This window comes from Daphnia pulicaria, chromosome 7, assembly GCF_021234035.1.
Source record: "Daphnia pulicaria isolate SC F1-1A chromosome 7, SC_F0-13Bv2, whole genome shotgun sequence".
Taxonomy (NCBI): Eukaryota; Metazoa; Arthropoda; class Branchiopoda; order Diplostraca; family Daphniidae; genus Daphnia; species Daphnia pulicaria.
This window is the reverse complement of record NC_060919.1, coordinates 6,017,559-6,030,580: the sequence shown is the minus strand read 5'-3', so window position 1 is coordinate 6,030,580 and position 13,022 is coordinate 6,017,559. Positions and strand designations below refer to the sequence as shown.

Below are 13,022 nucleotides of genomic sequence, written 5' to 3'. Positions count from 1 at the left end.
ATTTAATTTCAATACGAAAAAAAACGAAAAGAAAAGAACTTTGAAAAATCATTAGAAACAAAATAAAAATCAGTTTCAGCTGATCATATTCTATCCATGGCTTTGAGTCTGTCAAGTTGATCCCCTCTCCACTTCTTTTTATATATATATACATATATATACATATTAACACTCTTGTCTCATCTTCTTTTTTTTTTGATTGGCTTTGGTTTCCCCCATCGACTTACATATTTACCCTTTATTATCTACCTTTTATAGCCCTGTTTTGACCCCCAAATTTATATATCATAACGTGGTTTGATTATATTTTTACACCCGTTTGGTAACAGTAACATCACCCCTACACGAAAAAAAAAAAAATGAATTATTTTCTCATCATCTCCCCTACCTATCCTTTTCTATTTCCCCAACATCATTTATTGCGATTACACCGGGTCATTGAACAAATTGATCTATACTACTACTACTGTACTACGAACCATCCTCATTGTCCCGACTCCTAGTATTTACCCCCATGACCTATACACATATACACACATCACCGTTCATTGAATTTACCCAACCGCCCCTCGGCTCTATATAATTCGTTCTGATTTGGTATTTCGGTATACTAGCCTTATTTCTCTCTCTTTCTCTCTCTCTCTCTCTCTATCATTGTTATATTTATTTTGGATTTTGATTTCTCATTATTATTTATTTTTTCTTCTGAATTATTATTATTATTATTATTATTATTATTATTATTCCTTGAGACATTTATTTCTCGGAGTTGTAGTGCGCTGCACTGGTTTTTTCTTTCGAAATTGTAGACCTCTATAATCAGATAGTGTAATGCAGCTTAGCTCGGATGGAACCATAACCACAGCCGCTTGGATGGTTTTCATTTTTCTTTATATACATATTTATATCCTCATCCGGAAGTAGTTAATCAACATTTTTTTTTCCGCTTTTCATCTTTCAGCTTCCTCAGTCATGAATCAATTTTTAACATCAAACAACAAACCCCTCCCCCGCTCTATACACACACACGAAAAGTTTAGAAATGATTTCTCAACTATTTACCAAAATGACGAGCCAATTTTTGTTCAAATCAAAAGAGAATTAATTCGCCAAATTCTAGTCGTCGAATCATTGAATTTTCTCATGTCTCTATTACAAATAATAATCTAATCTAAATACTGTTAATGCCATCACCAACTAGACACAATTCCGTATATTTTCCGCCCATTTCATTGTCGTGTTAACTCCTTTTTGCGTTAATTGTCGCTCTCTCCATATGTTGTTGTTTTCACTTGTCTGTGCAAATTGGATTGGTGCGTTTACTAACCAAAACGAATGAAATCCACTCCCCCCCGTTATCCAGGCACATCGTCGTCTGCGGGCACATCACCTACGAGTCAGTGTCGCACTTCCTCAAGGATTTCCTTCACGAGGATCGAGAAGACGTCGACGTCGAAGTCGTTTTCCTTCACAGGTAAGCCCATCACGATCCTTTTTTTTAAAATTTAGATTTGATTTCTTCTTCTTTGATTTCATTCGGTTTGAATTTTTTTTTATTTTTCTCTCTCTTCTTTTTGAGTTGAAATGGATTTCGAAATAATGGCGCGTTTTTATTATGATTTTAAACGTAATTTCAATATAAGACGAACACATTTCGAAGCGGAACAATGAATGTCACTCATCCGGGAGGGTTTCCAAAGTTCTCTCATCCGCGTGACTATAATTGCTTGTAACCTTCACAACTTCTTGACGTCATCGGGTCGCGCGCGGATTATTAAGCTTTGAAGGTTCCCGACTTTAATGGAGAACCAAGTCCGGAAACCCACACGGCCGTGGATGTGTCGGTGTTTTTTTTTAATTTGTTAGACGGCGCCGCCGACGACGAGTCACGCGGTTGAATGGGCCACAGCCCAGCGCCAAATGAATTTTAACGTTTAATATTTTTATTTTTTTCTTCTCTGCAAATGACGCGGAGGGCGGGCGATTTATGTTTTTTAAATCATAATAATAATAATAGTTCGACTCCAAAAAATCGTTAGAGAACCAACCATTTTCTTCTGGTGGCGTAGAAGAAATGTTTCTCTGACGTCATCAGCGTTTTCTATATTAGTCACAGTTGTCTCTCTCTCTCTATGGCGCGTCTATAGAGAGTAGTACTATATAGCTAAGTAGTATATATCTAACGTGTGTTTCCGTTTGGACGGACACACAGTCTATGCACAGCCCAGCAGGCTACACTCGATTTAATCCGTACCTTATGGCGTCGTCTTTTTTGTTTTTCAAACTGGCTAGAGCAAAAGAAGAAAGAAAGTTATTGACTTTGTTTTTCGTACCTTGTAGCCACTGACGTCAATACCTTGATCCTCTTAGAGAACTATGAGAGGAAAAAATAGTTTTGATTTGAAAGCAGAAAATTAGATTATGGCCGGCACTGAAATGCAGGTGGTAGTATTCATATGCAAATTAAAGCTAAATGTGTTTAGTTAGCATTTGTTATTGTCTTGATTATAAGTTTTGAGATCATCTTCTCACTAGCGTTGCAAATCTAGTTTTATCCGAATATTGTTTTAGTCAATTTTCGACTCATTTACGCAATCTGGCAAATGCAAATTAAAAACAACAACAATCATAGATTGCAGACTACATTTAGCGAATGACATATGAAACGTTAATTTTTAAAAGTGCCAGAAAGAAATTTTCGATAAAATTTACGAAGAAATAGTTTGTGCACTTCACAATGGGCAGTCTACTATTTCGGAAGGTAATATTTGTTTGTCTTAATTTGGTTAACCTGAGTGTGAATTATTTTGTGGTGTAAAAAGCTGGTAGACAGTCACAAAGTCACAGACATAGCTTTTTGGTCAGAAGCCAGGCTGAGGCCGCCCTAACTGAATTAGAAGAAAACTTAGAAGAAAATTGTGAAGGCATAATTTCAGAGTATTCTTGTCCAACATCAATCGTGTGAACTAGTCACTTGGTGTTTCTCGTTGGTCAAGCAGCTTGAACCCTCAGAACTACGTAGTCACACAGGTCTTTTCAATTAGGAATTCATTTATTGGGAAAGAGAACAAGATGAAACCGAATAGTAATCCGAATATTACTTAGATTAACTTGTCAAAAGCAAAAAAAACTCAATTTTCAATTTGTTTTTCGAAAAAACCAAACTATTGAATTGAGTTTTTGATTTCTTGGTTTAAAACTAAATTTGCAACGCTACTCTCCAAGCCCCCCACCAAATAAAAGCATTTTTTTTTTTAAGTCCCAAATTTGAAAATGGAACTGAGCCGTTTCTTGTTGTGCGTTGCTCGTGTGTGAAACAGGAAAGAACCCGATTTGGAGCTGGAAGGCCTGCTGAAGAGGCACTCCACCACCGTCAAGTTTTTTCAGGGCTCCATGATGAATGCCGTTGATTTGCAAAGGGTCAAGGTAGATGGCCAAAAAACCAAAATGAAATTAACACACAAAAAAAAAAAAAAATTTTACAGATAAACACACAAACACAACAGCTGGACGAAAACAAAACATGCCTGCCTCTCCTTCCTCTATATCTTTTTCTTTCCTCTCTCTTTTTTCCTATCTCTCAAAGTACCTTATTTTTCCCCTTGGAATATTAACACACTTTTATCTCTTATTACTATTTAACTGACTTGATTTTTACTGTTTTTTCTTCCTTTTTTTCCGGGTATGCCTTCCACTTTTCTTTTTTTCTTTTTCACCATCTCAATTTGATTGGCGGTGATGTAACAGGAGCAAACTAGTTTTTGAAAAAAATCTTCATGATGTTCAGGAAACTTTTGATAATAGATCGTTATCGTTTGTTTGGAATCAATGTGAATATTTCTACAAACGAATTCAAACATTTTTATAGTACGATCAAAACAATCATTTGCGCCCATCGCTGGAGGGAAATTGAATTAAACACCCACAACATTTCTGGATGCCTCGATTTGTTTTTCAAATTTAAATTGAATCTTTTTTTTTTTTTTTTTTTTTGGATTGGCATCTTCCGTATACAACCACATATTATAAACAAAAGCTCAGCATTTTTTTTTTAAATCATCATCATTATATTTAATTTGATTTGGTCTTTCTGAAATTTTGATTCGGGATTGTGAGTTTATTATATATTATCTATCTATATAAATATCTAGATTAGTCGAGCATGCTGATATGGAAATCGTGATGAAAATAACTTTTTCATGATTGTTGACTGTTATATTTAATGATTATGATTTTTTGGATTTTTGGTTTTTGATCGATTAACAAGCTTTTTTTTTTCTTTATCTATTTGATCATTATACACATTAAATCGTGTTTGTAGAAAGCCACCAGACCTGGAGCTTGAGGGTCTTTTCAAGCGACATTTTACCACCGTGGAATTTTTCCAGGGCTCCATAATGAACCCTATTGACCTGCAGCGCGTCAAGGTGAGTGGAGTCAGAGCTCATGATTAGAAAAAAAGTGTTGTCCAGCCGCAACTCAGATACGCACACAGAAAAGGGGGTTGTCCTAGTACAGAGCCGACAGAGAGAGAGAGAGAGAGAGAGAGAAGAGATAAAATGTACACGATCGATCGATAGAGTTCGCCTCCAAAACCCCAACCCCGGGAGAGATAATAGGCCAAGAGTTCTCTGTGGACGAGGGCAGCAGATGAGCAGCAGCAGAGCCCTTTCATCTGTGTGTGTACAGTATAATATGTTGGCCTAACACACAGTGTCAGTGTATATATCTCTGTAGAGCTACGTAATAAAAGACGGGCGAGGGTTAATGGGCGTCCCGCGTGTAATTGGGCCGAATAAGAAGGGGGGGGGGGGGCGAGAGACAGTTGCAGCTTAGTCGAGATGGGGGCCGGAAGCGAGGACTTGCGACACATACCAAAACTATGTGTCGCTCGTCGACGTACCTCGAGCAGCGTCGCAAAACGACCAGCAGATCAACTCATCTGAAAAAGAAATAAAGACGCTGGGCCATTAAGGAACAAAGCCCTGGCCCTGTCGTCGCATAAATAAACAGATTTGTCCTCCGGCCGTCTACACACGCGCTAGCCAGACACACAGAAACACAGAAACACCATTCGAATGTGTTCTAAGATAATAATCAAAGGGAAAAAAAAAAGAAGTTAACGTGCTGTCTCTGGTTGGAATCATCTCTCCTCTATACTATAATTCCTGTTTCTATATACACACTGCTGTCCAGTCCCCTCATATCCTTATTGCTTTCTACTTGCTGGCCTCTCTCTCTCTTTATCTCCTCTTCTGTTCAACTCGTTGTCAACACGTGGAATTGCTTAGTGTCCTCGGTCACATTTGTCCTATTGGCTGATGGTCCAGTCAGTTTTTTTTATTGTCAAAGTTCACTTTCTCATTTTTTTTACGTTTACAACCTTTCAAAGAAAAGAAAAGAAACAAAGATACACATGTACTCTTACGTCATTCGTGATGAATGACGGGACCGTGTCTTCTTTATCGTTTCACCTTTTTTTTTTAAATTTCGTTTTATTATTTCATTCCATCTAGACAAGATTTTTTAAATTTGATTTCAACAAAGAAATTCGGTTGCATTACTGTACATTACCACACCCAACCTGTGGCATAATGACGGTGATTTTTTAATTGTTATACAAAAACTCACGACAAATAATTGAGGGTTACATCTCACACACAGCCGGCCTCTCACCTATATACAATTCCGTATTTCTATAGGCATATATATCTCTCACCACTTCATCTTCATTCTATATAGCCTTATGTGTACGTGTACGTCTTTTTTTTTGTCTTCAAACAAAATATTTTTATCGCGTTCACCGAGCGATAAATAAAAAAAAAAAAAAAAAAAAAAAAAACGATTCTTAGACAGCCCTATATCTTTGTCACGTCTCTCTTCCTGTCTCTCTTTTGTAAAGCAAAATCATGTTTTATATAAGGTAGGGCCGTCTCACACACCCCAAAACAAACAAACAAACAATCTGCTTGTTTAGCGTTTCAATTTTTCTTTTCGGGAATTAAAACAAACAAATTCAAAAGTAATTTTGAACGTTTTTCTTTCCTTTTTTCATTTCAATTCCTCTTGTGTGTGTGTGCGTGTGCGTGTTTGTGTGTGCTCGTTTTTATATACATCTATAAGATTGCGCACGATGTGGGAATGCCTGAATGGTCTTGCTCTTTTGCTCGCATTTGTCCGTCAGTTTCTTTCCTGGATTTCTATACTTTTCTATTAACCCCCCCACCCTACCCCCGTGTCTCTATTCCTCGACTTTTGCATTTCCTCACATTCTCCCCGCATTCGAGACCAAATTACCTTTTTTTGCCCGTCCACCAACGATCTTGACTTATCGACTTTGATACAAAAAACCAAACAAATTCGTCGAGCATTTTCACTGGACAAAATTGGTGATCGTTTGAATTTGTTAATGGCGGCCGCCAAAAAACTTTGTAGGTCCACGAAGCCGACGCCTGCTTGGTCTTGGCCAACAAATATTGCCAGGATCCGGACGCCGAGGACGCTGCCAACATCATGCGAGTCATTTCCATCAAGAATTACTCGGACGACATTCGAGTCATCATCCAACTGATGCAATATCACAACAAGGTCCGTCTCACACTCCATCTTGTTGGTAGAGATTTGAATTTTTGACTTGACCAGCTGGACCGCTGCCCACGTCATCTTCACATGTGTCTTTTTATTTTTTAAACAAATGATACGATATAAAAGAATCATTGCGGTCTTTGATATATATTTAAATAAATGTCTCTGCTGCTGCTCACAGGCTTACTTGCTGAACATTCCCAGTTGGGACTGGAAACGCGGCGACGACGTCATTTGCCTGGCCGAACTCAAGTTGGGATTCATAGCCCAAAGTTGCTTGGCTCCGGGATTCTCCACCATGATGGCCAATTTATTCGCCATGAGATCGTTCAAAACCGTAAGTAGTCTCCAAGGTCTATTGTTTTATTTTTTCACTAGTATCTACATTTTCGCGCGGAATAATTCAAAAAAAGATAAAAAAAAGATGTGCTGGAAATTTATGCGTGGGGAGGGATCTAATGTATGCTGAAGTATCTTTTCGAGGATTATTTGTGGCTTTCTTCGGTGGGAGGGAAGAAAAAAAAAAAAAAAATATTCCAAAAGGCAACCGCCATAAGGTTAGACATTCAAATCTATACGGAGGAGGATCCACTTTGGCTTTGCGCCATCTGCGGGGTTTTCTCTTTTTTTGTGTGTGGGTTTGTTGGTTTCCGGGTGCCAGACATTTTGCTCCAAGACCACACCCACTTCTATTTGGACTGGATATCGGTGTGTGACAAGCAACGTGATATCGCCCATCCAGGCTCGATGGAACAGATGGAAATGTGCTGTGTGTTCCAAAATGTGTCATCTCAATTTCCGAGCGGCTAATTCTATACCGCTCATCAAACAAAAGCAGATGTTGTACTTTGATCTAATTATAATTAGTTGATATCTACTACATAAGATAAGATTTTAGGGACTTCAAAAACCCAACATTTGTTTAACGATCATGTCTAACTGCTACTACAACCAACCAAAATTTGACCGCTGTTGCGCGCATATGTTAGTCGTCAGATCTACAGTCATGGCAGAATGATTATCTGCGTGGCTCCGGCATGGAGATGTACACGGATACGTTGAGTCACACCTTTATGGGTCTGACGTTCACTCAAGCGGCCGAGTAAGTAAAAAAAAAAAAAAATAAACCAAAAAAAAGACAATCAATTTTCTATTCTATCCCAATCACATTTCCCGAAAATAACAAATCAACCTCACCACCTATCGCCAATCACAGCAAATCCCGTTCCTATTTTTCTCTCTCTCTCTATGCGGTTCATTGAGCAAAGTTTCACGCGATTCAATCAAACGTCTGTCTCTATAGTCAGACTGCGTATCGATTGGTCACACACCCAATCAACAGCGAAGCGCCAAAACAATCCGGGGAAAAAAGAGACTTGTTATATATATAGATAGATAGATAGATGGATGTACAATCTATCAGTGCAGAACAAGCAGGCTTGAATGACTTTGCCAGCACCGAATCATCGTCAGGGAATATATAAAGCCGAAAAAAAGAATCTATGGTCGTTGATTGGTTGGATGTCGCTATATATATATATCACGCCCGCGCCACCCCCCACCCTTTTGTATAACCGCTATTATTATTATATACGGTATATATATAAAACGCGCGTCTATATGTTATACAATCCGCATTCACGTCACGCAATTCCTTTTTGTCCATTTTTCTTTTTTTCTGCCGCTATAGCTATATTTGTTTCTCATCGCCGTCTGTCATAGTGCTGTGGTCCCTTAAACTGATTATATCTTACGCTAAGTTATACATACATATTTGATATTTAATTGTTATAACGTCTGTCCTGTGTATATTATATTTATTTATTTTATTTTTTTTAATATCTGGAATAAGTTTCAGAGGCTTCTGGCTGCAATTGCAACTCGTCAAATTTTTATAAATTCCAAGTCTGGACGAACAGAAAACCCAGAAAACAAAAAGATATTTGCACGAAAAAGAAAATCAATCCAAATTTAATGCGGTCCGCTATTTTAAAAGCCTAGAGGCAAACAAAAAACCAAAAAGTCGTACTATTATATATATGAATTACACATAATAACGCTGGGCTTGGATATTATATTTCGTATACATTTTAAATGTGCGGCTGTTTTATTTTATTTTATTTTCATTTTTTTTCCTTTTTTTCATTATCATCTTTCGTGTCTCTCTACTATCTGTCTTTACTCTCTTCGCGATTTTTCTAGTCACCGGATACGCAAAGGTGGCAAAACGACTACCTTCAGGGTACCGGATGCGAAATGTATACGGAATCCTTGTCTCCCTCCTTTGCTGGCATGATATTTCCTGAAGCTTCCGAGTAAGTCCGTCGGCCAGCAAAGAGTTTTTTTTTCCTTTGCAAAAAAAGCATTTTCTTTCTTTTTTTTCTTTTCTTTCTTAACTTGATTGAGGGTCAATTTCTAATAAATACCTTCCGTCCCAACTCTTCTGATAACCTCTGATACATGGATATGCATACAAAACCTCTTCAACCTTGTATTTCCGATTTTTTCGATAGCCTTTTCATCTTTTTTCTTCACTTTTTCTCTCAATTTAAATTTTCTAGAAGGTCTGGCAACTCTTTAAATAAACCAAAAAAACAATTTGAAAATCCCGCAAAAAAAGAATCGAATGCGCTTCTTCTTTTTTACCTGAAATAAAAATTTGATTAGAATGAAATATATATTTCAAAAGACTTGCCAAACCCGATTTCACATTGCGTAGTGTGACGCACTAACAAAAAGAAAACTCAACTAACTAAAAAAAAAAACCAAACAACAAAACAACAAAACAAAAAGTAGTTTCGGTAGAGGCGTGGTGGATTTTTCTTTTCTATTTCTCTCTTGATCTAAATCTTCTTCTTCTTTTTTTTCCAATCATATAGTTTCAGTTGTTGAAAGACAGGATACTTGTTTCTTTCTTCTACTACTATACAGACGCAATGAATAACGAAAACGAATTCGAGGCAAAAGCAGAGCCGCTTAAATCTTTCTGCCGCTTTCGAATCTATAACGACCGACTATTTTTATACGTACACACAACCACAAAATGATTGATGATATTTTTAGAGACTTATGCATGGCCCCATATACACGGCGGTATATATCATTGACTGGATTTGAGCCGGAGAAAGCGGTGGATGTGCTGTGCTGTGTGTGTGTGTGTGTGTGTTAGCTGGGACAATCCGGATGTCTATTATTCTAATAGACAACTCTGCTGGAATCCTGTGCATGGCTAATTTGCAGATGTTTGCATATAAACGCACTCTATCTTATTGCTTGCTTTTGTATATAACGATCTCTTGACGTATCTCTTTAGTAATAAGAGTGTGTGTGTGGGTGGGGTAAAGAAGGTGGGGATAACGTTGCATGATTCAAGATCGGAATGACGGAAGGGGGGTTATTCGAAGCCTGCTCTTCTACTTTCATATAATCTACCAGTATCAATATAATCTCGAAACGGATTTCTTTTTCTTAAGAAAAGAAATGTATTTTTTTTTGTCTTTCTCTTCATTGATTTGCATGTGGCATTTGCAGCAGTCGAAAATCTGATGTAGACAAACGACGACAAGTAGGAAAAGATATATCAGCACCAAACCCCACACTCTCCCTTCGGACCCGATTCTTATTTACCCCACTCTCTGACCTCCTCTATCCACCTTTTACACCAAATTCTTTTTAAAAAAAATCCCAAGAGGTTTATTCAATTACAATTGATTTGATTTGATTTTTTTTTTCAAGGTGCAAATTTTCTCGGGAAGGGTTTATTGATTCCTCCTTTTCTCTTTTGTTTGTTTGCATTCCGTTATTCCGCTCGACGTGCTAACGGAAACAGATTGTGCTTCACCAAGCTCAAGCTGCTTTTGCTGGCCATCGAGCTCAAGTCCGAGGACGGACTCGATTCCAAGATATCCATCAATCCCCGCGGAGCCAAGATCTCCTCAAACACCCAAGGATTCTTTATCGCCCAGTCGGCCGACGAAGTTAAACGGTAAACATTTTTTTTCAAAAATTCGATTATTTGGCGCCATTTTTTAAACTTTCCTTTTTTGGGGGGGTTTTATGTGTATGCAGAGCCTGGTTCTACTGTAAAGCCTGCCACGAAGACATCAAAGACGAAACACTCATCAAGAAGTGCAAGTGCAAGAACTGTAAGTTGAACTTTCAAACACTTGACTATTTTTTTTTATTATTATTATTATCTATCGAATGATGTGACCTCAATAGACCTCCCCCGTCCAAACCCCCGGACCCCGTCTATACCCTCCCATTGTCAGACTTATATTTTGGAAACATAGTTTGGCACTTTTACACAGTGACACACCACAAGAATTGAAATACGCTGACACTTTACAATCAGTCACACACACAATCACAATAAAAATAGCCGCCCATTTTTTTTTATTATTTCAAAAACATTTTTGACAATTTTTTTGTGAGAGTAGACAAAAAAACCAAAAACCTAAAATTTCAATTGCAATTTAAATCAAAAAAAAAAAGAAAAGAAAAAAGTTTTGATTCATTTTTCCAAACGGTTTATTGTACGTTATGGTACATTTCCGACTGCTTTGTTGATCAATAGATGTGGGCTTTATGATGGTTCAGTCGGGACTATTCGGATTAACGTCCCAGAATCAAGAATCAAACGGTAATTAGATTGATTTGAGTAGCTTTTCTTGTATCGAGTATGAATCCAGACAAAGATGTTGATGCTTTCTTCGTCGTGCCGGTCTCCACCTTTTTTTTCGAAAGGGCGGGGCCAGACGTAGGACAATTTTATTATTTTGTCATTTTATTTAAATTTTTTTATTTAAATTTTACGTTTGTTTTATATCTATTTTCGTAAATAATACGCGGTATTATTATTTTGGTTGTGGTTATATTCAATTTCCGTTCGTTTTGTCCACTTCCGCGTATTACAAAATACCGCCTATATAAATAATATCGATCGTCCAATAACCAAAGCAGTCCAAACACGCCAAACTTAATTTCAATCATAGAAAAAAAAAAGAAAATTCAAATTCAAATCTATACAAAACACACGCTTGCCTTTATTTTTAATAAAAAGAAAAGAAAAAAAAAACATGTAAATAATATTACACGCCATTTCGTGATGAACAAGGCAGTCTGTGTTCAATGTACAGTAATATATTTTTTTTTCGAAATTTATTATTACTATTATTTTTTAATTTGATTAAAAAAAACTAAAAATTGTTTTTAAAAATATGTAAGCGCATTTGATATCGTCTGACCGTCTGTCTTCTTACTCATATAGTCTCATTGTTATTTATTTGTTTCGTATCGCGTTTCATTGCTGATTTCTCATCCTGCCTCTTCATCCTTTTCTCATTCGCTGCGGCTAAACCAAACAAAAAAATATACAAAAAAAAAAAAAAAAAAAAAAAACACGCACACCAATAAAACAAACCAAAAAACCAAAACGAAAAATATGCAGTGGCCGTCTTCCGGAAAGGTGTTCGTGCTGTACAAGTCATCGGTCGCGCAAGTACGTTTTCAAAAACTAGCACCAGTTTTGTGTGTAGCTCTTTGTCGAGTTGCCTAATTAAGTAATTAATTCTCGTGTAATAATAATTAGGGTAATATCATATGTAGTGAAAATAAGAGTTAATTCTAGTTATATTATAAAGATCATTTTATTGATAATTCAGAGTCTGAGTCGTCCGCAGCAATGACCCAGACTCATCTTGTATTTGATATAATTCATAGTCCATATATATGATTTCATTTACAAATTTGACTGACTCGATAAAATCCTGAAAAATCTTCTATATTCAAAATGGAAAGGAACTTTTTAAAACAAACCTCAAAATTCTGTTGATATTTTCTATCATATCCAACAAGAGAGCTTTGTCTGTGCTTCTGGTGTTGTTGTTTCGCGCTAGCTTATCATTATCATTGGACACCTTATCCATTTGAAAAACAATTACGGCTATTTTATATATCAGACTCGTCTATGATTGTTGTATTTCTATACCCTTGTATTATTACTTATCTATTTTGGCAACTGGAGGCCGTATACCGTCGTTCAATATCTCGTCGTCTCTTTGACTGTACTATCTGTGGTGTCTTCACTGTGGTCCTAATTGTCCAATTTTTTTGTGTTTTTTCTTTTTTCTTTTTCTTCTTTTTTTTTTGTGGCTTTTCCCTCCTTCGGCCACCTGATTACGACCCCAACTTCTATATCTACATCTTTTCTCTTTTCTTTTTCATTCCAATCTATCCCCCCTCTTTCTCTCTCGTCTTGTGGCTTTTCTCCATCACTCTTCGTTTAGGTGCGGATTACTCCATCTGCGACAGTAAGTGACACCTTCTCTTTCCCTCTCTTTTCATCTATTTTTTCCTAACATTTGACCTGTTTGACACACAATAGAAGCCAAGTTTTCTTATAACAATGTCGAGCATGACGCAATAGGCATTATTAT

The 13,022-nt window shown here is 36.9% G+C and overlaps 1 protein-coding gene across 21 annotated transcripts in view; it reads left to right on the top strand.

The window, feature by feature from the left end:
• The window catches only part of LOC124349241 (calcium-activated potassium channel slowpoke-like), a 35,676-nt gene that overhangs the window by 16,155 nt on the left and 6,499 nt on the right, over positions 1-13,022 (top strand). For 5 of the 21 annotated variants that reach the window (XM_046799690.1, XM_046799689.1, XM_046799695.1 and 2 more), the window contains exons 8-17: positions 1,364-1,474; positions 3,321-3,426; positions 6,436-6,588; positions 6,767-6,922; positions 8,788-8,900; positions 10,415-10,570; positions 10,654-10,730; positions 11,162-11,227; positions 12,035-12,085; positions 12,873-12,896. In XM_046799690.1, coding sequence (XP_046655646.1) covers positions 1,364-1,474; positions 3,321-3,426; positions 6,436-6,588; positions 6,767-6,922; positions 8,788-8,900; positions 10,415-10,570; positions 10,654-10,730; positions 11,162-11,227; positions 12,035-12,085; positions 12,873-12,896 — 1,013 coding nt within the window. Of the gene's footprint in view, positions 1-1,363; positions 1,475-3,320; positions 3,427-4,321; positions 4,428-6,435; positions 6,589-6,766; positions 6,923-7,574; positions 7,688-8,787; positions 8,901-10,414; positions 10,571-10,653; positions 10,731-11,161; positions 11,228-12,034; positions 12,086-12,872; positions 12,897-13,022 lie in introns of all 21 variants that reach the window. The other 16 variants (XM_046799684.1, XM_046799683.1, XM_046799686.1 and 13 more) reach the window with 10 other exon arrangements.